This window comes from Pan troglodytes, chromosome 18 (genome assembly GCF_028858775.2).
Source record: "Pan troglodytes isolate AG18354 chromosome 18, NHGRI_mPanTro3-v2.0_pri, whole genome shotgun sequence".
Taxonomy (NCBI): Eukaryota; Metazoa; Chordata; class Mammalia; order Primates; family Hominidae; genus Pan; species Pan troglodytes.
This window is the reverse complement of record NC_072416.2, coordinates 79,813,464-79,835,548: the sequence shown is the minus strand read 5'-3', so window position 1 is coordinate 79,835,548 and position 22,085 is coordinate 79,813,464. Positions and strand designations below refer to the sequence as shown.

At 50.8% G+C, this 22,085-nt stretch overlaps 1 protein-coding gene across 7 annotated transcripts in view; it reads right to left on the bottom strand.

Annotated features, from left to right (window-relative positions):
- CMIP (c-Maf inducing protein) overlaps positions 1 to 22,085 on the bottom strand; it is a 267,504-nt gene that overhangs the window by 36,236 nt on the left and 209,183 nt on the right. For all 7 annotated transcript variants that reach the window (XR_010152463.1, XM_024349964.3, XM_054668492.2 and 4 more), the window contains 5 exons: positions 18,368 to 18,409; positions 15,239 to 15,301; positions 11,801 to 11,881; positions 5,908 to 6,011; positions 4,087 to 4,191 (listed from right to left, as the gene is read on the bottom strand). Coding sequence is in view for 6 of the 7 variants with exons in the window: in XM_024349964.3 (XP_024205732.1) it covers positions 4,087 to 4,191; positions 5,908 to 6,011; positions 11,801 to 11,881; positions 15,239 to 15,301; positions 18,368 to 18,409 (395 nt within the window). In the remaining variant the exon portion in view is untranslated. The remainder of the gene's footprint in view (positions 1 to 4,086; positions 4,192 to 5,907; positions 6,012 to 11,800; positions 11,882 to 15,238; positions 15,302 to 18,367; positions 18,410 to 22,085) is intronic.

The window sequence follows — 22,085 nt, the reverse complement described above, 5'->3', positions numbered from 1 at the left end:
CGCCTCCAACCTGGCATCTCCTTGCCACAGCCACCTAACCGTTCCCCAGGGTCACGCCTGCCCGCTACTACATCCTCCTCACAGCAGCAGCCAGAGGGGAATGGAACTGAAATCCCATCACGTCCCTTCTCCACTTACAACCCACTGTGGACTCTCCAATGTTCGCAGGATAAAAGTTCTGCCACTGAAACCCAGGACAACCCTGCTACTTAGAGAGTGATCCCCAGCCTGCAGCTTCACCTGGGAGCTTGTTAGACAAGCAGAGTCTCAGGCCCCGCCCCAGACCTGCTGAATCCGAATCTGCATTTTAACTCCAACCCTAGAGAGTCCCAGGCACCAGAAGGTTTGAGAAGCTGGCTATTCATGGCCCAGCACTCTCTCCTCTCCAACTCCATCTTTTGCTTCCCTTTCCTTCTCTCTGCTCTAGTCACACTGGATTTCCTTCAGCTCTTCCCCTGCAGGGACCTCCATATTCAGTGTGCAGCAGAATGACTTGTGGAGTTTGTTTAGAATGCAGACTCCTGGGCCATACCCCAGAAATGTTGCAGCCAGGAATCTATTTTAAAGCAGTCCAGGTGATTCTGAAGTAGTGGTTCAAGGACCCGTAGATACAAAAACATTGTACACAGGCATGGTGGCTCACCCCTGTAACCCCAGCACTTCTGGAGGCTAAGGGGGGCATTTCACTTGAGGCCAGGAGTTTGAGACCAGCCTGGCCAACATGGCGAAACCCCATCTCTACTAAAAAAAAAAAAAAAAAAAAAAAAAAAAAAAAAAAAATTAGCCAGGTGTGGCAGTGCACACCTGTAATCCCAGCTACTTGGGTGGCTGAGGCATGAGAATTGCTTGAAGACAGGAGGCAGAGGTTGCAGTGAGCAGAGATTGCGCCACCACACTCCAGCTTGGGTGACAGAGTGAGACTGTTTCCAAAAAAACCCAAAAAACAAAAACAAAAACACTGTGACGAATGGCACCTTCACCCATCACTGCCAGGCCTTTCCATGTGGTTCTCTCCCTGGGTCACCCTCTTCCTGCTTCTTGCCTGGAGAACAGCCAGGAGGTATTAACGTAAATATCACCTCCCCAACGCTCCTTCCAAAAATAGATGCCAGGGCCATCCTAATTAAATCAGAATGGCACTGGGAGGGTCCTGGGCACCCTTTTCTTTCTTTCTTTCTTTTTTTAAATTGACATATAACCCAAAGTACGCTGGTAAATGTCTAACAACCAACTCTCCAAAGAAAGAAGCCCTGATCTGGCTGGATGTGGTGGCTCACGCCTGTAATCCCAGTACTTTGGGAAGCCGAGGCGGGCAGATCACCTGAGGTCAGGAGTTCGAGACCAGCCTGGCCAACAAAGTAAAACCCCATCTCTACTAAAAATACAAAGAATTAGCCAGGTGTGGTGGCCCACACCTATAATCTCAGCTACTCAGGAAGCTGAGGCAGGAGAATCGCTTGAACCCAGGAGGTGGAGGCTGTAGTGAGCCAAGATTGTGCCACTGCACTCCAGCCTGGGCGACAACAGCTAAGCTGTCTCAAAAAAAAAGAAGAAGCCCTGATCTGCAGTGTTTACCAATTTCTTTGGTGTAAATACTCACCACAGCTACTTCAAGCTATCAATATGATATCATTACAGAACTGGGAAGGGACGTGTTCCCAAATGTAACGCGTGAGCTGGCTCCTGCACACTCTGGGTATAACTTAAATACTGTAAGCCAGGCACGGTGGCTCACGCCTGTAATCCCAGCACTTTGGGAGGCCAAGGTGGGTGGATCACGAGGTCAGGAGATCAAGACCATCCTGGCTAACATGGTGAAACCCCATTTCTACTAAAAATACAAAAGTGCAGGCCTGATACTACCCTCTGGCTTCCGTTTTCTCCTCTTTTTGCCTCACCGTGCTGTCAGCTCCAGAACATGCCCTTGGGAATGAGCAGCCTCCCATCTCCACATTCTGGCCCCTGGAGTCCCTGCGCTTCCTTCTGATCAGGGAAGTGATTCAAGGTGGGACATGATCCCCTTTGAACATCGGGACCTGAGGCTGAGGACATTAAAATAGTCACCCTCTCTCATGCCCTGCTGCAAGAAAACAGCCCCTGATTTATCAAATGCCTTTTCCTGCCCCTCCGAAGAACTCAGCAGTATGGCATTTGCTTGAGAAATTCCCCCTGTACAGGTTTTCAGCGACTCAGAATGCTCTACTGCCTTCATTTTGAGAAAAGACTGAAATACCCTCCTGCTGTATCCCCAGCTCTGGTGGGGTCTGGACTCATGTTGGTCTCCTTGGAGTTGTGTAGTGTACCACCTGAACAACTGGGTGGCTGCAGCAGAGACCACCGTGTTCTGCATGTCACATCCTCTCCAATGACACCAGAGGTCACTGCAGAAAGTTCCCCATAAACTAACGGCATGTGCATTAGTCTGCATCCCGGGAGCAGTTCTCAGCCAGCGAGGGATGGGAGCTGGTGAGTGACTATCCCAGCACCGCCAGCCTCGGCGGAGCAACTCTCAGCAGAGCAACTCTCAGTGTGTTACGCACGGCCTCCTGGGGCACAGTGGGAGTGCATGCCAGCTGCCTGAAGTGGTCACCTGCTTGCTTGCTTTCTTATTTATTTATTTATTTATTTATTTATTTTTGAGAAGGAGTCTCACTCTGTTGCACAGGCTGGAGTGCAGTGGTGTGATCTTGGCTCACTGCAACCTCTGCCTCCCAGGTTCAAGCGATTCTCCCGCCTCAGCCTCCTGAGTAGCTGAGTACAGTCATGTGCCACCATGCCCGGCTAATTTTTATATTTTTTTAGTAGAGACGGGGTTTCACTATGTTGGCCAGGCTGGTCTCGAACTCCTAACCTCAAGTGATCTGCCCGCCTTGGCCTTCCAAACTGCTGGGATTACAGGTGTGAGCTACCGCGCCCAGCCTCACCTGCTTATTAATTCATACTTCACTGATGTCCTCCCTTCCCTGTCCCCCAGTGTTTCCTGGGACGACCTTCCTAGGAAGCCACTTCCACCCAAATCCTGGTCTTGGAGTTTCCTTTTGGAGGCTCCAAAGCCAGGTCGTGGCCCTGCCCTGCCACCTCTTCCGGTCACTTGCTACCCCACCACTCGGTTTTATTGCTCTCACGGTTTTTCTTACCCTCTGACATGATCTTGCACATTTACTTGTACATGATCTCTTCCTGGTAGAATGGAAGCCCCAAGAGAGCAGGGAATTTGTGATCTTGCTCGCTCTCCAGCACTGAAGTTGTGTCAAGCACACAGCAGGAGCTCAAGAAAAACAGATGCAGTGGCTCATGCCTGTAACCTCAGCATTCTGGGAGGTCCAAATGGGAAGACTGCTTAAGCCCAGGAGTTTGAGACTAGCCTGGGTAACATAGCAAGATCCTGTCTTTACAAAAAAAATTTTAAATATTATCCATGAGTGGTGGCATGTGCCTGTGGTCCTAGCTACTCGGGAGGCTGATGTGGGAGGACGGCTTGAGCCCAGGAGTTTGAGGCTGCAGTGAGCTATGATTGCACCACTGTATTGCAGCACAACCTAAGTGACAGAGTGAGACCCTGTCTCAAAAAAATAAAATAAAACCATGCAAATCATGGGCAAAAGCCTGTGTTCTCAAAGCCAAGACTAGACAGGATAAACCTTACTGTCAACCCTTGTCCCCAACACACGGGCACATATTCACACCTCCATGTGCACACACATGTACACACAGTCACATGTATGTGTACAGTGCACACATGCATTTGCATACCCATGTGCACACATTCACACACACACACCAGTGTGTCATACCTCTCCAGTGGTGAGAAATCTTCAGCATAAAACATCTGTCCCTAAAGCCAAGCAGCTCTAACAGCCTTGCAGTTGCGGTGCTGATTCAGTGCTTGCTTTTTCAGCAGCATCCCTGGGTTCTGGGCCCATGAATCAACGTGCCCAGGGGAACTGGCAAACACACCATGAGGTCTGCCCAGTAAACAGCCACTCCACCTCTCTGGCCTGGTCAGTTCTTGGTGACTTTGCCCATGATGGGGGTGGCAGTTTGCCCCTCCCAAGCCCTCTGGGTGGCAGTGGTTCAGCAACTGACCTGTTGATGAACTCTTCATAGCAGGAGTAGATGGCAGCCAGGCACACGGCCACCAGGTTGGGCAGGACCCGGGGGTGGGGGCAGTGCCCTGTGGGGCCGTGCATGCTGGAAAAAAGCAGAGGGCTGGGGTGAGAAGCCTGCAGGAGTGGGGCCCATGGACAGGGGAAGGGGGAAAAGGGAGGGGCGCTGCTCAGGCACGGGGCTGCCCGCTCTGCCAGCACCACTTGGGGGGCTCTGAGAGCCTTCACTGTGCAATTGGTGGCACCAGGATTTGGGTCCCGGCTGTGCCATGTGCAGGCAGCAGAAGGCAAAGCTCCTGGCTGTGGACTCCGGATCCAGGGTTCCCGGGTTCAAACCCCTGAGTGGCCTTGGAAACCTCCTAAACTCTCCACCCTGTTTCTGCAGCTATAAAATGAGGATAGCAGCCCCCTCCTCAGTTGGGGTACAGTTAGGACCAAATTTTCTAATTCACAGAGAGACCTAGCAAATGGTGGCCATACGTCCTGGGACAGTCATGCTCACACCTGGTGGTTCAGGAATAATTAATTATTCCTAACACCTCATTTTACTTTCAAACATATCCTGCTTTGGAAGAAAAATGATGAGGGTCATTTTGGCTTAGCATAGAGTCACCAACATAGTTACTAAGTCCTCAATAAGTGCCACTAATTATTACTTGTCTTGGCTATTTTGGTGGTCCTGAGGATAACACCTGTACCATTTCTGGGAAGCTGTCATCGAGGCTGCTGTCACTAAGAATGGCCTAACCTGACAAGATTTTGCAAACCACAACTGGGTGGTGTCACCAGGGTTCTGGCATGAGGGCATGTCACAAAGCCACCCTCAAACGACTTCGTGAGTTCCAAGTGGGCATATTTAGGAAATACGTAGCTTCAGAACTTGTTTAAATGGGTTACTGTGATTTTCTTAAAACATGAGAAGAGTCTGGGGGCAGCAGTTCACGCCTATAATCCCAGCACTTTGGGAGGCCGAAGCAGGTGGATCACCTGAGGTCAGGAGTTCAAGACCAGCCTGGCCAACATGTTGAAACCCCATCTCTACTAAAAATACAAAAATTAGCCAGGAGTCGTAACGTGTGCCTGTAATCCCAGCTACTTGGGAGGCTGAGGCAGGAGAATTGCTTGAACCCGGGAGCCGGAGGTTGCAGTGAGCCGAGACTGAGCCACTGCACTCCAGCCTGGGTGACAGAGCGAGACTCCATCTCAAAACAAACAAACAAACAAAAAAGATGAGAAGAACAAGAATGATGACAGCTCGGCCTGACACGAGACTTCCGCCGCATTCTCCATGTGTTGTGTCTCCTACTCACTGGAGCATCACACTAACTGGGAGAGGGGTACCATGGTTCTTGTGTGACAGATGAGGAAACTGGAGCACCGAGACAAAATTTAAAATTAAACAAAGCAAAAGCAACCCCCCCCCCCAAAAAAAAACCCAAAACACCAACCCCAAGAACCAAAAGTGAGTAAGAGCAAGAACATTTGGCTTCCTCTTGGTTATGTTTAAGGGGCGATTGTTCAAGCACCCGACGATGATGCTCTGGGACCACCAGGGGTGGGACAGAGTCCTAAACATGTAGCACCTACAGCCTGAGGGGTCGTGGGACCTGAGGAAACAGCAGTGTTGTTGAGGTCCACTGTGTCCGAGTTCCTATCGGGCACCGTGCAGTAGGCTAGGGGCTTCCTCATAGAGGGAGTCTTCATTTAATTACACGACAGCCCCCCGTGGATATCTGAGGAAACAGGATCAGAGAGGAAAGTGGCTCCTAGGCCACAGAGGGACGTCGCGCTGGAGACCCACCTCTGAATGAACTTCTTCACCACTTCCATCCCCGCGTTGAGCTCGTTCAAGGCAAGGATGTACTCCTGAGTAAACAGCCTCAGTCGCGGGCACTTCCCAAAGTCCTGTGGAGACAGCAGGGGACAGGAGTCAGGGGATGGTGCTAGGCAGGGCAGGAGCCCAGGGCAGCCAGGACACCAGAAAGAAAGGCGGGACCGAGCTCTGCCTGGAGCTGTTGATGTGGAAGGCAATGGGGAGACACCAACCCTCTGGAAAGCACAGGTGGCGTCTACTTCAAAGAATGGCACCGCGATACCCGCGCTTCCACTCTGAAGGACCATCTGATGAGCAGGTGCTTCTGGCTGTGAGAAAGCCACCCTCAAAAGGCACTTGTGAGACGAATGAGACGAGAAAGAGAAAAGAGAGCCAGAAAGGCTGGGGGGACAAGAGAGGGTGCTTCCGAGGGGAATGTGGAGTGTGGAAGGAGGTGTGTGAGAGGTGGGTGTGGAAGGTGTGAGGTGGGTGTGGAAGGAGGTGAGAGGTTGGTGTGGAAGGAGGTGAGAGGTGGGTGTGGTAGGAGGTGAGAGGTGGGTGTGGAAGGAGGTGAGAGGTGGGTGTGGAAGGAGGTGAGTGTGAGAGGTGGGTGTGGAGGTGTGAGGTGGATGTGGAAGGAGGTCAGTGTGAGAGGTGGGTGTGGAAGGTGAGAGATGGGTGTGGAAGGTGAGAGGTGGGTGTGGAAGGTGAGAGGTGGGTGTGGAAGGTGGTGAGAAGTGGGTGTGGAAGGAGGTATGAAGTGGGTGTGGAAGGAGGTGAGTGTGAGGTGGGTGTGGAAGGTGAGAGGTGGGTGTGGAAGGTGAAAGGTGGGTGTGGAAAGAGGTGACAGAGGTGGGTGTGGAAGGAGAAGAGAGGTGGGTGTGGAAGGAGGTGAGTGTGAGGTGGGTATGGGAGGAGGTGAATGTGAGGTGGGTGTGGAAGGCAGTGAGTGTGAGGTGGGTGTGGAAGGTGTGAGGTGGGTGTGGAAGGAGGTGAGAGGTTGGTGTGGAAGGAGGTGAGAGGTGGGTGTGGTAGGAGGTGAGAGGTGGGTGTGGAAGGAGGTGAGAGGTGGGTGTGGAAGGAAGTATGAAGTGGGTGTGGAAGGTGAGTGTGAGAGGTGGGTGTGGAAGGAGGTGAGAGGTGGGTGTGGAAGGAGGTGAGTGTGAGAGGTGGGTGTGGAAGGTGAGAGGTGGGTGTGGAAGGTGAGAGGTGGGTGTGGAAGCAGGTGAGAAGTGGGTGTGGAAGGAGGTATGAAGTGGGTGTGGAAGGAGGTGAGTGTGAGGTGGGTGTGGAAGGTGAGAGGTGGGTGTGGAAGGTGAGAGGTGGGTGTGGAAAGAGGTAACAGGGGTGGGTGTGGAAGGAGGAGAGTGTGAGGTGGGTGTGGAAGGAGGAGAGTGTGAGGTGGGTGTGGAAGGTGTGAGGTGGGTGTGGAAGGCAGTGAGTGTGAGGTGGGTGTGAATGGATGTGTATTTGTGACAGGCTGCTGTGGACAGAGGCATACATGTGCAATGAGGAGTTGGGCACCAGGCGTTAGTGGCAGGGGAGGCACTGGCATGTGTCACTATGATGAGGGGACAGGGACACCACCCTGGTTGGAGGCCCCATCTGTGCCACGCTAGGGAAAGCAGCAACTACACGTCTCCATTCACCAGCCCCCCGGAACTAAAGGGTCCACTGCGGGGCTCCGTCGAGGGGCCAGGTCAAGGACACAGGGACCCTGCCTGTGCCGGCCGAGGGCCATATGTGGTGGCTGCCATGCTCGGCCTCTTCCAGGTGTCAGGAAGACAGGGGCCACGGCACAGACTGCTCTGCCAGGAGGCAGGAAGTCGGCGCCCAGCCCAGTGGGGGGCTTGGGGCTTGCCAGGAACAGAACAGAGGTGCAGGAGAGAGGCATGGGCCGGACAGGGGCCTGTGAATCTGGCCGCTGCATTCATTCCCAGGGTCGTGGCCAGGGCTGGGGAGGTGCTGGGACTGCCAGCCGCTCGGGCTGTGTCTGGCCAGTCAGGAGCAGCACTGTCATACCCCCGACCCTCCATAAACGTGATGTGGCTGACCACGGAGGGGAGCCTGGAGTCTCCAGACCTGTCCCTCTGTACCCATCTCAGTGGAACCCATTTTTTAAAGAGAGCAGCCTGAATCAGGACTTCAAGCTGTAGAACAGAAATAGAGACCCCCCTCAGGTCTAACTGACCCCGAAGCTGGCATGAAAGCTCTGAGTGGAACCCGTTCCTACCACTCCCTCCCGCAGGCTCCCAGGAGAGAGTTTCTAGAGCTGCTGGGGGCTTCTTCATGTGGAGTCAAAGGGGTCCTTTGTGAGAGACAGCGCAGGGGGAGCTTTCACTCGTCTGCCTGCTAGGACTGTCCTGCTACATAAAGAGGGAAGCAGAGCCCCCGGAGCAAGTTCAGAAAAATGCACGCACTGGCATGAACACAAACACACACACACACACACACACTCTCTCTCTCTCTCTCTCTCTTTCTCTCCCTCCCTCCCTCCCTCCCGGGTTAGAAAATGAGGGCTCTGCCTCACAAGTATTTAATCTGGCTTTGGGCTACCACGTCTGTCTCTGGGCCTCACTGACCCCACTATGGAATGAGGGTCCACAGAAGTGATCTCTAGCCCCCTTCCACCACGAGGGTTTTATGATTTTGTAAACTGCTTCAACAGAGACTTAAGGTAACTGTCATCTTAGCTATTAGATTTTTGAATAATCAAGGTCATTTCCATGGAAATAAACATTTACAGAGGGATCCAGCAGCCTCTGAAAAATACACTCCCCTTGGAAAACTGGAGGTCAGGTTACTTGGCGGTCCACTGGGGACCACAGCCATGTCTTCTCGCCTCCTTTGCCACAAGAACACTCCGAGTGGCGTGGGGGCACAGAGATACATGGTCATTGTTCAGAACGCAGTTTGGCGAATTATTTGAACTGAATCTCCAGAGGAACATACTAAAGAACCGCTTCCTTTTGTTTCTAGTTTTTATTTCAGTCTAGCAAAGAACATTCTTTGAGACTCTCAAAGCTTCAGTTTGCTCATCCATGAAAGGGGGCACATATTTGCAAGAGATGCACCCAGAATGGGGGAGCCCCCAAATCCCAGAACAGCACCGTGGCTACGTTCTCCCCGTTTCCTAAATGTCTGAGTGCCTCCTTAAGGAGAAACACTGCATTTGGGGTGAAGAGCAGTCACTGTTCATGCCACCCCAACAGGCTCAAGGCTTAGGCAGGCTAGGTACGCTCCTTAGCCAGAGACATGACCCCCCACACCAGCTGAGAGCCCCAGCTCCACAACGGTGCTGCTGACCCATGCCACTCATTAAGCATCAGGGAGCATTCAGTGAGTAAATGTCAAACTCTCTCTCGCCCACCGCCTGTGTTGTTAGGATTCCATGAGGTCAGGTCTTCCTGTGCCTGGCATGGCCATAATCACTGTTTAATACAGTCTGTTCTTCTACACGAGAGGCGGATCGCCCTCGGTCCTCCCAGCAGTTCTCTGCCGCCGCCGCTCATGGTGTGTAATTAGGAGGCGCCAAGAGCAAGGTGGGATCTGGGTGCGTTAAAGCATCCCCAGACACCTGGGATCACTTAGGGGGTACTCCTTACCAGTGAGGCGAGGACTCATGGCTGAGGGTCCCTACTCTCTGCCAGACTGCCACAGATACTATAAATTCTGGGTCTGCCCAGAGCGGTTCTGATTTTTACAGAGAAAATTATTACATGGTCAACACTCCAGGCCCATAAAACTAACCAAATACAAGAGAGGTGTTGTATGGTGAAGCCCCGAGAGCCTGTCTGAATTATGAATTTTTTCCCTTTGAAGTCAGATGTCCCCAAAGAACCCTTATGAAACGGTTTATTGACTAACATGGAATATGCAAAAATGTTTATGTGCCTGAAGAGGCATTCCTCTGCCAAGTATGTCCCGGGGGTGTGGCTCTGCCATTGACAAGTTAAGGTCCTTCGCAAGAAAACCTGAAGAACCTTTGCTCTGAACTCCAGCATGGCACAGCCCACTCCATACACTACACCTGTAGTGATTTTAAAGTTAACAAACAGGGCCCCTTTCCTTCCAGCTGGCCAAAGCCAGAAAGAGCTCCTCCTTGAAACTATGAGCGCCCAAATTAAGGCAGAAACCCCGCCCCATCCCCCAGTGGGGAGTCTCCTTGTCCTGGAGAAAGAACTGCACAGGGTGTCCCTATCCCCTGTGTTCTGAAAACAAGAAATGAATTTACCCCAAATCTAGGAGGGGCTCAGAAATCAGCAACAATTCATTTACAGTTTGCAATCGCTTAGGGTAGAGAATGGTACATAGCATTCATTATGGTACTAACACGATTTCAGTTGGTAGTGGTGGCCTGGAATGCAGGAGGGGAAAGAGTGTGACGCTGTCTCTGGCTCTACAGAAAGAGTGCTATAATTGATTAATGATGTCTGCCATGAGCATGGAAGGGGTAGAGGAGCACATGTGTCATGCACTTCCATTCCTGACTGGGGAAGGGGCTGTAGGTGATATAGTATTCTTCAGGGGCATGGTGTGGAGACAGGCAAGCTATATCACAAGTGAAATGATGTGTGGTTACCCTTTTTCAGTTGTTTTCACGTGCTCCAGGAGACTCTAAAATCTAAGGTGGTGGCTGGCTCAGTACAACATGTGATTGGGAATGGGCCCTGGCCTCAGGCTGCCTGCTCCTTAGCTCCCACCAGGACCACCCACAGCTGCTCATCAGAACCTGCCTATCCTGTCCCGCCTCTCTGGGTCCCAGATTCCTCCTATGCACAGGTGTCATGGGAAGGGCATGAGGGTTAATAACACAATACACTCAAAGAGCACCACACTCTTGACTCCAAGAAAGTGTTCAATAAGCATCTGCAAAAAGATGTTATTCTTATTCCTACCTGTGGCCCCTGTGGCCACTTAGTGGACCTAGCTAAGTCTCAGTTTCCTCGTGTCACACAGGGCAAATAATGGCATTTGCTGCTGTCCCTGGAATGATGAGGGAACACCAAGGGGCCACACAGATTACAAGCGCCCCACCCGCTCTAAGTGTGCAATTAAATCCTGCTTTTGTATTTAAAAAAAAAAAAAAATAAAGGCCAAGCTTTATTCAGATTTCCTCAGTTTTCCCTTCATGTCCCTTTTCTGTTCTGGGATCCCATGGAGAGCCCCAAATGACATTTAGTCGTTACGCCCCCGTAGACTACTCTGAGCTGTGACAGTTTCTTAGAATCTCCTTGTTTTTGATGACCTTGACCGTGGGGAGTACCGCCCAGGTACTTTGTAGACTGTCCCCTTGTCGGGATTTGTCTGATGTTTTTCTCATGATTGGAATGGGGTGATGGGTTACTGGAAGGAAGACCATAGAGGTCAAGTGTCGTTTTTATACGTCCTATGAAGGGAACATTCTGTCTAACTGGCTTGTTGTCGATGTTGACCTTGATCACCTGGCTGAGGCTGAGTGTGTCTGGTTTCTCCACTGCAAGGCTACTCCTGCCCCCTTCCATACAGTGCTCTCTGGAAGGACCTCGCTGTGCGCAGCCCACATTAAAGGAGTGCAAAGTCGCACTCTGGGTCCTTGAGGGTGGGGCATCTACAGACATTATTTGGGCCTATTCTTCCCGGGAGGCTTTCCTCTTCTCCTCCAGTTGCGGTATTTTTGTAATTATTAGGAACTGCAAAAAGATTCTTCCTGTTGCCGTAATGGAGGACAAGCTGTACAAAACCCCCAAAAGTCCTTAACCAGAATCTCAACCCCAGTTCCTGGCTGTCACGCTGGGCCAACCACATTCCCCAAATCTGTGCCAACGCAAAAGGCCAGGGAGGCGCGCGGGGCCTCATGTTCTGGGCGCTGGGGTCTGGGTGTTGGGGCAGGGTGACTCACCATGTTATGCTTGAGGATTCGCTGCACCACGGGGGTGAACACCTCGATGACCACCATGGACCGGGGCCGCTCTCTGCAGTGCTGGGGACAGAGTGGGGTACAGTTACTGCGGCCCTAAGAATGTTCTGAACACAGCCCGTGGCTGCTAGCAGGGCTGGGGACAGTGAGCCCAGCTGTGGGTGCCTGGGTTCCCTTGATGAACACTGCTGCACTGCTTTCTAAAAATGAGTTTATTTTGGAGGGGGGCCAGTTCTAGGTTCAGAGCAGAACGGAGAGGAAGGTAGAGAGCTTTCCCAGATACGCCCTGCCCCCGGCACGCACAGCCTCCCCAACGATCACTGCACATGCTCCTATTAAGGATGGGGTGGGGGCGATCCAGGCGGCCCTGAAACGTACCCTGGGCACATAGGCCAGTGGGCATGTGGGGCACTGGAAAAGGAATCCTGGTGGAGAGACAGGGCCCAAGAGGACAACACAATCTTGTTTCCCTTTCCTGTCCCCTGATGCACACACAGAGGACTCTCTGGGCAGGGGGTAAAGTGCACCACGGTCCCCTTTCCTCCCAGGTGCCTGCATTTCTACCCCACAAGCTGGTCTCACTGGTGGACACAGCCCACGCCTCCCCAAAGGACCGTGCGGTGTAACAAATGTAGCACGTATACCCTGTGGGATATTTGTTACAATGGAGAACCCCACACTGACACATCATTGTTACCCAGAGTCCACAGTTGACTTTAGGGTTCACTCTTGGTGCTGTGCGCTCTGGGTGTTTAGACAAATGTCTAATGTCCTGGAGCCACCAATGTAATCTCATAGGAAGTCGTTTCACTCCCTAAAAATCCTCTGTGCTCAGCCAATTCATCCCTCCCTCTCCCCAACCCCTGGCAACCACTGATCATTTTACTGTCTCCATAGTTTTGCTTTTTCCAGAATGTCCTGTAGTTGGAATCATGCAGTGTGCAGCCTTTTCAGATGGGCTCCTCTCACTTACTAATATGCATTTAAAGCTCCCCCTTTCTCTTCGTGGTCTGCTAGCTCGTTTTTTTTTAGTGCTGAATAACACTGCATTGTTACACAGTTTATTTATCCATTCACCCACTGGAAGGCATTTTGGGTGCTTCCAGGTTCTGGTAGTCATGAATACAGCTGCTGTAACGTCTACATGTAGATGTTTGTGTGGACAGGTGTGTTGAACTCATTTGGGGAAATACCTACGAGTGCCATAGCCTTAAAATTTTTTTCTTTTTTTTTTTTTTGGAGTTAAAAAAGTAGACGAGATGAGAGCTTTTGTTTGCTTTTTGTTTGGTTTTGACCTTAAAGCTTGAGACTGTTTCAGATGGTACACACAGGCGTTCTGACAGGGTCCTTATTTAATATATAATGAGACTTCTGTAAAGCTAAGATTCTGCATGTTTGGTCTGAAAGACCTTGGAAATTGGGTATGATAGTACGAGGGCTTTGGCATTTGACCACCAGGGTGTTGAAAATTCTGTGACTCTTCAATTGGTGGCTTTAGCACTCGGGTGGCAGTCTGCAGGCCCAATTCATCACCAGCGCGGTGTTTTGTTTTTCATATTGGAAAGGAAGCCCTTCACAGGCTGTGAGGACAAGGCCCAGCCCCTCCCTCGTGTCCTGCACACGTGTATCACCCACCCGGCCCCCGGATGAGGATGCTGGACCTGGGATAAGAGAAATCAGGGCTCCCCTGAGAAAGCAAGATGAATAAACTTTCCTCAGATCTTGGAATTTGTCAGGAGTTTGGCAGAGCGGATGCAGCGCGGGAGGCTTTGGTCCCCTCAAGCTCTCCTCTCTGGGCTCCAACTCCCAGAGGCAAAATAGCCAAAGAAGCATCCCACATGGCTGGGACCCCCCTCCCTCCAAAAGGCAGACGGCCCTCTTTGAAACACCCACACAGGATTACAGCAAAGAATGCCAAAAAGGGTAGCTTTTTCTACCTCATCCCTTTCCAAACTGTGCTACTAGGAACGCTGAGGTAAGAAACACAGTGAGGCAAGTGAAGCCTCAGGTAGGAAACACAGTGAGGCAAGTGTATCCTGTTCTACAACAAATATCCAGTGTTCTAGAACCAGACTTTGAGAATCATGAGATCTGGGTGAAATCCTAAGCTTGAGAGGCAAGCATGGGGCAGGTTTGGGTTAAATTGGACAGGAGATGGAGGAGGTGACCTGTTGGGACAGGCAGAGGAGCAGCTGGCCGTTCTCTCAGGATACTGGGTTATTTAATTCCACTCTTCTGGGGGCATGATACCCATGAGTCCCGGGGACAGACAAGGCCCTTGTGTGTCCTGAGGAGCCCGGGGCCTGTGTGTATCCACACCTGTATACACACACACACACTCATGGGTGTTCACTCCCTGGGCCAGGGGGCACACATTGCACATGCCCACATTAAGGCCAGGGGGTCCAGACCCTGACAGGTACCCTGGGCACTCAGACCAGAAGGTGTGTGGATTGCTAGAAAAGGAATCCTGATAGGGAGGCAGACTCCAGGAGGACAACTGAATCTTGTCTCCCTTTCAAAGCTCCCGTCCCCTGACACATACACAGAGGACTCCCTGGGGTGGGGGGTGGAGGGCGGGGGGCCGGGAAGGGGCGGCAAGGGAAATCAAGCGCACCACAGCCCCCTTTCCTCCCAGGGGCCTGCTATTCTACCCCACAGGCTGGTCCCCACTGCTGGACACAGCCCACGCCTCTCCAAAGGACAGCGGGTGACCTTGGCAGGAGGCAGGTAATGGGAGCGGGGAGGGATGACGACCAGCTGAGCGGGGCAGCAGGGGTATGACAGGGGAGTGCTGAGAACATGTCTCTCCAAGGACATAAAATTATTATGCTAAAAAAACCACACAGCAAAGAACAAAACAGGTTTGTGTGCTGGTTCGGCCTGAGCCACAAAGATGTGCCCTGGGAATGAGAAATGCCTGGTCCCCGATGTGCCCTGGGCATGTCCTATGTGAATCCCACTGCAAGGCTGGTGCTGGGTGCCTGGCAGCGGATGCCCTGCTCCACAGCTCCTCTAAGCTAACCTGGAGCACCATGCTGCCTCCCGTGTTCAGGGAAAGCCCCACAGCCGCACCCCACCGTGGGCCAGCCACTGCGCAGAGGAACCTTGGCTAATAATAACCCAGCTCTGACGTCAGGAGCCCAGGAAATCTGCAGCAACCTGTCTCCTAAGACAGGCGGGAAGTGATTCCAAGGAAAAGCAAGATGTTCCCCTTGTGACTCTTTGTTACCTGTCTGGCAGAGAGGTGGGTGTAGCCCTAAGAATGGGTGCCAGGCATGCCCTCCGCCTGTGTCTGGGACCGTGACCCAAGACGGTGGGGCCCAGGTTTTCGGCCTTTCTGTGCAAACCCAATCCCTGGTGTGCACACAGAGGGAGGTTACTTCCTGCAGCCACAGCCCCAGCTCAGCAATCCCGTACCTTGCAAAAGAATTCACAGAGATCTGGTGGTGGGTGGTTGTTTTCCAGCAAAGGAGCGATTGCCTGAAACACAACAAACAAGCATCAGGAACCGTGGGGTAGATAGCCACGGAAAGACTTCAAACAATCTCCAGGCCATATTGTGAAGTGAAAAAATAAATGCAGAGCAACACATTCTGCATCACATCATTCATATTAAAAGCAGAAAATAAAAGAAAAGAAAAAAATCCCCCCAAAATCCACAACCGTATCTGTCTGTGTGGGTTTGTCACCACCTGAAAACAAGGTGTTTCTAAGGAGGGCACTGGGATGGGATGAAATCCTCTTTTCCTGATGAAAACATACTCATACTCATGAAATACTTGCAAAATTGGCTGGGCGCAGTGGCTCATGCTTGTAACCCCAGCACTTTGGGAGGCCAAGGCAGGTAGATCACTTGAGGTCAGGAGTTCGAGACCAGCCTGGCCAACATAGGGAAACTCCGTCTCTATCAAAAATACAAAAATTAACTGGGTGTGGTGGTGTGCGCCCCTGTAATCCCAGCTACTTGGGAGGCTGAGGCAGGAGAATCACTTGAACTTAGGAGGCGGAGTTGCAGTGAGCCGAGTTCGTGCTACTGCACTCTAGCCTGGGTGACAGAGTGAGACTCTGCCTTAAAAAAAAAAGAAAGAAAAAGAAAAAAGAAATACTTGCAAAATGATATTTTAAGTAAAATTAAAAGTTCTGTCACAGCTAGTATGGCTGGGGTCTGGGTCTGAACTCGATTCTGAACTTGAACCTAGATTCAGCTCATGTTCTTCACCACCATGGTGAGCGCCTTCCATAGTGAGCCGGACCACAGCTAGGGTTTGGACTCCTGGTCCATGACCAACAATGGTTACTATTGCCTGGCCAATGGAATGAATAAAACCAACTCAAGCTATGGTAGAAAAATTAGCGCATAAAAAACTACCAAGCATGTCCGAAGAAGACTAATTGCCAATAGGGCAAATAAGAGGATGTAACTGTTGGAATGAAAGGAGGCTCCAGAAGGCGTCATAATAATGACAACAGCAATAGTAATAAAAGAATGCTGGAAGGGGAGGCTGTAAAATGCAGGGGTGAGGGTCAGACCCTCAGATCAAATTCTTTCCTGTTCTCAGGCATTCCTGCTGAGCCGGGAAGCTCAACCTGACCCAATTAAGGGTTCAGTTCAGCCACATTAGCTGGATAAATGCAGCCTGGGTTTCTCAGATCAAAATTTCTTTCCCAGGCTTGTCCTGAATGCAAGCCCTTGTCCTCCATCCAGGGCTTCCAGGCACTCAGTGGGACCCACAGGTGTTGCTGGCAGGGAGAGGAAGGCAGTACCTCCTTCCAGCTCTCATGCTTGCTCCTGGTTCTGCAGCAGCCCGTCTTACCACTTTGCCTTTGCACATGTAAGTCCCCCTGCCTGGACTGCCTTCCCCAGCTTGCTCCGTTTACCTGACATTCTCCTATCTATCCTTTAAGATTCAGCTTGGTCACCTCCTCCTGGAAGTCCTCCATCATCATCCTCCCAGGACCCTCCCTGACAGAGGTTAAGTACCTATCCTCTGCACCCCCTCTAACACCCAGAACAAACCTCAGCCCTTGGCCATGTTATTTTTGTATTATCTGTTGATCTGCCAGGTTCTCTCAGCACACATTCAGTCCTCAATGGCAGGCCTCAAGGCTTGTCCAGCTCTCTATCTGTGTCTGGCACATAGTCAGACTCACATGCTCAGCAAAGTTCGTTAAATGAATTGACGAATTAATACTATGCCAGAAAAAGGTGGTGGTGAGTGATTGGGGGTGCCCAGGTTGACTTGTCCTCCTGTTCTGGCAAGAGAAGGCAATGGATAGTCCGGGTGAAAGCATGGAGAAAACCTCTATACTGTTAGCATTAGCAAACACCCACTGAGAGCCCACTACGTGCCAGACACTGGAGCTGACAGCAAAGGCAGAAGCTGCTGCCTTGACTCTCCACAATCAAAGGCCTGGGGCTTACCTCATTTTGTGCATACAGTACCCAGCTAGGCTTGCCAGGGCCGACTGAGTGGGTCCCCCAAGGCCCTGATTCGGCTAGAGGAGCGTGAGGGGCCTAGTGACTGATGCTGCTCTTGTTCTGTACCTTGCAGCCAGGAGACATCCCAGGCAGGTTAGTTCCAAGGTCCCCTCCTGGGCACAAAAGGCTCTGCCTCTTGCTTCTATTTCATCTCCCATCCGCCTGCTTCTCATTTCCTTATGCTTTATGCTCCAGCAATGCTGAAGCTTCCAGAACACACTACGTTGCTTTAAATCTTTGTGCTCTTGCACATTTTGTTTCTTCTCTCTGGGATGCTTTTATCCCGTGTTGCCACCTGGAAAACTCCTACTGATCCTTCAAAACCCAGCTCAGATAGCACTACCTCTAGGACGCTTTCTGGCTCCTTTCCCAGGGGAGTTTATCACTCTACTTACTCTCTGCACTCAATGTCTCTATTTTTTGCGGTGATCACTTTTGTCTTCCTACAATAGATGATGAACTCCTTAGGGACTAGGTTATCTGTGAATTCAAATACATAGCATGGTGCTTACCATCTAGCAGGTGCAATTTCATTTCTTTCTTCTCTCAAGTGAGAGTTAGGTTTCGTAGCTAAAAGTCATCCAGGAAGATATTTTACCCCAAAAATGCTTACATCATGGTAGAGCCCCAGAAAATAGCATCTCACTTTATGTATCACAGGGAATTAAATCCAAGTTCTATTTGTGGATTAATTGGGAGACATGTCCTGGGGCAAGAAAGAGAACGTTTACCTTTCAGCTAATGGGGTGATGCCTCTGAATAAATTATACGGGCTCTGCCATCTCCTGCCTTCAACTCCCTAGGCAGACGCAGGAAGGAGGAGGCGATTATGATACATTTGCTACAAACCTCAAAGACAGACAATTACACTCCCGCTCCTATCAACTGGGGCTCTGAAATATGCAAAGGCAGAGGGAGGTGCGTCCGGCTTGCTAGAAAAGACAAAACGGAGCAAGGCCAGATGCTGGTGGATTACGCAGGCGCCAGAATTACCCCAAACCAGGAAAAGGGTTGTAGGCTCCAGGAGGCGGAGGTGGGTGGAGGGAGCGTGTTCGAGAGGAACTTACCACAATGATGTTTTCATGCTCCTGGGTGGTCAAGTTTGTGTTCTAAAGGATTGAATGGAGACAGCAGGAGGAAAACAAAACAAAAGAAAATTAAGAAAACGAGCATTTGGATTTCAAGATCCACAGTTTCGAAACATCTTCAGCGTCACAGACCAACTGTCACTGTCATTTTTTCTTAATTAAACAGATCAGAACACCCTCAGGGGCAAGGTCGGGAAGGGGGACAAAGTATGGTTTTGGGGCAGGGAGAACTGAGTTCTTGTCCCTGTTTCGGGGCTTGAGTTATGTGACCTTGAGTGAGTCGAGTCTAGGGGAGACTCAGTTCCTGCTTCGGTCAACAGGGCTTCCAGTAACCTCAATAGGCTGTTGGGAGAGGATCTGGCCCTCGTCAAAGTGAAACTGCTTAGAAGCCAGAAGGCAGGTTCATAATAAGTATGTAAAGAAACAGACCTTTCAAGAGTCCTAATCTGTGCCAGGCAGCCTTTTAGGAGTAACACGAATATGATTTCAGTGCTTCTCAAACTAAGTTCCCAAGGAACATGAAGTTCCGTGAGTGGGCCCGAGATGTTTTAGCTGAATTCAAATGCTAGCAACTGACTTGCAAAAACATAATTAGGTTGAATGGATTACATTTGCTGAAATTTTAGGGGTCCTGTTTCCTTCCCAATCTGGACTTTTCTTAAATAATTGGTAACTGTTACAGGTTGAACATCCCTTACTGAAAATGCTTGGGAACATGTGTTTTGGATTTCCATTTTTTTTTTTTTAATTTTGGAATATCTGCATTATACTTAACCAGTTGAGCAACCTAGTCTGAGAATGCAAAACCTGAAACTCTCCAATGAACGTTTCCTTTGAGTGTCATGTTGATGCTCAGAAAGTTTCGGACTTTTGGCCAGGCATGGCGGCTCCCATGCCTGTAATCCCAGCACTTTGGGAGGCTGAGGAGTGTGGATTGCTTGAGGCCAGGGGTTCAAGATCAGCCTGGCCAACATGGCGAAACCCCGTCTCTACAAAAAACACAAAAATTATCTGGGCATGGTACTCGCTACTCGGGAGGCTGAGGCAGGAGAAGCATTTGAATCCAAAAGGCGGAGGCTGCAGTGAGCTGAGATTGTGCCACCACACTCCAGCCTGGGCGACAGAGCGAGATTGTCTCTAAAAAAGAAAGTTTTGGACTTTGGAGCATTTCAGGTTTCAGGATTAGAGATGCTCGACCTGTGCCGCCATCTGTGAGTACTTGAACAAAGAAAGAGACGGCTGTGCCATAAACAAGGAATCACAGGAAAACTCAAAAGTGCCCACCCTTCTTTCTTGCTAGTTTCGTGGTGTGTTCTGCTTTGCTTGTCTGTTTTGGTGGACACACCAAATTGGTGGTGCCAATTCGTATTTCCTAAAAGAGCCACATTGGCTGCTTGTAAAGAGACCCCTCATTTGAACAGTGTTGGCAAGATCGATTGTTCTGGTTCTAGACAGAGCCCCATGGCTCCCACCACCTGGACAGGCTTAAGGCATATGGGGGTATCTAATGTGTTTACAGCAGCCAAGGCAAAAGAAAAGCTTGCGAGCTATGAATTTGCTTTTGCCCAATAAGCTGGCTCCCGAGGGCTGCGGGAGGCCGTGAAGCCAGGTCAGCATCTGAATGAACAACATGAGTCTCTACCGGTCCCGAGACGTCCTGACCTAGGTGAGGTCGGACCCAAGATACCTAGAATCCAGGCATGTGAAAGGATGTTTTTTGGATCTGAACATGCTTTTTTTCTTTAGTGGATATGAGTGGAGTTTGAGCAGCCTGTTTATGGTAGATTATTAACTATCAGTCATTTTTCAGCCTCGGGGAAAAGCCTGGCCTTGGTCTCTCCTTACGACTGCTGAGCTCTCTATGCCTCAGGCACTGTGTAAGGGCTTTGTTTTGCTCATGCCACCAATTTCTTTTGATTATGACAGGTTCTCTACTATCCCATTGACTGATCAGCTGCCTAAGACTGACGGGATGCAGTGACTAGCAGGCGCAGGGTAATAGGGGGTGCAGTGAGGATATGAACCCGTCTGTCCTTACTCTAAAGTCTATATTTCCTGCCACTGAGCTACAGTGCTCCACCACCCATCCAAGAAGCACTTCCTTATTTTGGGCTGCCAAGGGCAGCTCGACACATCCATCCCTTGCCGCCACCCACGCACCTTTCCAGGAAGGCTTTGGCGATCACGGACACCATTTCCTTTGTCCCAGTCACAGGACAGCCCATGCATTCTACAGGGAGCCTTCTCTCCCCCAGGGCCATTTTCCACCCCTGGTAGAGCATGTCCACTAATAGCCACTGCATTAGAGGGAACAGTTGACTCTCAAGCTAAGCGGCCACTTTACACGCAACTCAACAAAGGCCTGGGAGGGTGGGGACAGCCAGCTTTGCTTTGCTGGTGGACGGACAGTTCTTTCTCGGAACGTTTTGCGTCCTTAACAGCTCCCTCCACGATGCCCCTCTGCCTGCTCCCTCCAGATCCTTCCACCTTCTGGTTGGTCTGGTGATGCCTGGAACGTCTCCAGAGGAGGCCTTGCAAACAACTTGGGCAAACAGAACAGAGAAACAACCCAGCCCCAAAACAGGGCACGGAGGTCGAAGGCAGATGTTTGTTTTTCCAGCTACTAGCTCCAGATCCCTGGCTGAAGGTGCTTACGGGGTTCAGACCACAGACATCCCCTATGACAATGAAAATGTGGCCATGTATCAAAGGCCCTTGCAAGTTAGGCACAGTGCCAAGCACTTTATGCATATGAGAGCATCGCATCCTCAATTCTATGAAATAGGTACTCGTCTCAGACCCAATTTACAGAAAACAACTGGGCACAGAAAGGCCTAGCAACTCGTCCAAGGCCACCCAGCTACTGAGGGCAGGACAAGGTCCTTCCGACCCTACAACACGCACTCTTCATCTCCATAGTTACATACTTGCCAGAAAGTCTCTATCAACCCGGGTTTATCTCACATCTATGTGCAGGGGCATAAGCTTCACCACTGGGCAGACCCGGGCGAGGGTCCTGGCCCAACACTTAATCTGACTGGCCCTGTGTAAGCTACTTAACCTCTCAGCACCCCGGGTTACTCCTCTATACATTTTAATACTTACCTTGCAGGGTCCTTGGGAGAAACTGGGGAGGTCTAAGGGCCATCAAACTGACCACTGCAGAGCGTGCATGAGTGGATGCTGGGTCAGGCAGCCTGGGCTGGAGTCCCAGCTCTGTCCCTAAATGTCAGCTCTCTTCAGTAAAGTAGGGTGAGTAATGCTGACTCCTTGCCTGACACGGTAGCTTCAAAGCACATGGAAACTTCTTCCATTTTCCTACTTTAAATATCTTTATTCTTCCATCCTAGCACTTAAGGGTCAGCTGCCTTTGAGATTTTTACTTTAAAGCCCAAGAAGCACCCTCAGCCAGGTGTCTGGACCTAGGTGTGGTGGCTCATGCCTATAATCCCAGCACTTTGGGAGGCCAAGGTGGGAGGATCACTTGAGCCCAGGAGTTTGAGACCAACCTGGGCAACACAGTGAGACCCCATTGTTAATAATAATAATAATAATAATAATAATAAAGCCCAAGGAGGGATGTGAAGGCCAACAGTCATGCGGTCACCTGAAGCACATCTGAGAGGGGAAAAAAAATCTTGCCCGAGGCCGGCAATGGGGCACGTCTGCTGCCCTCAGCACTGCCCTGATTTAATAA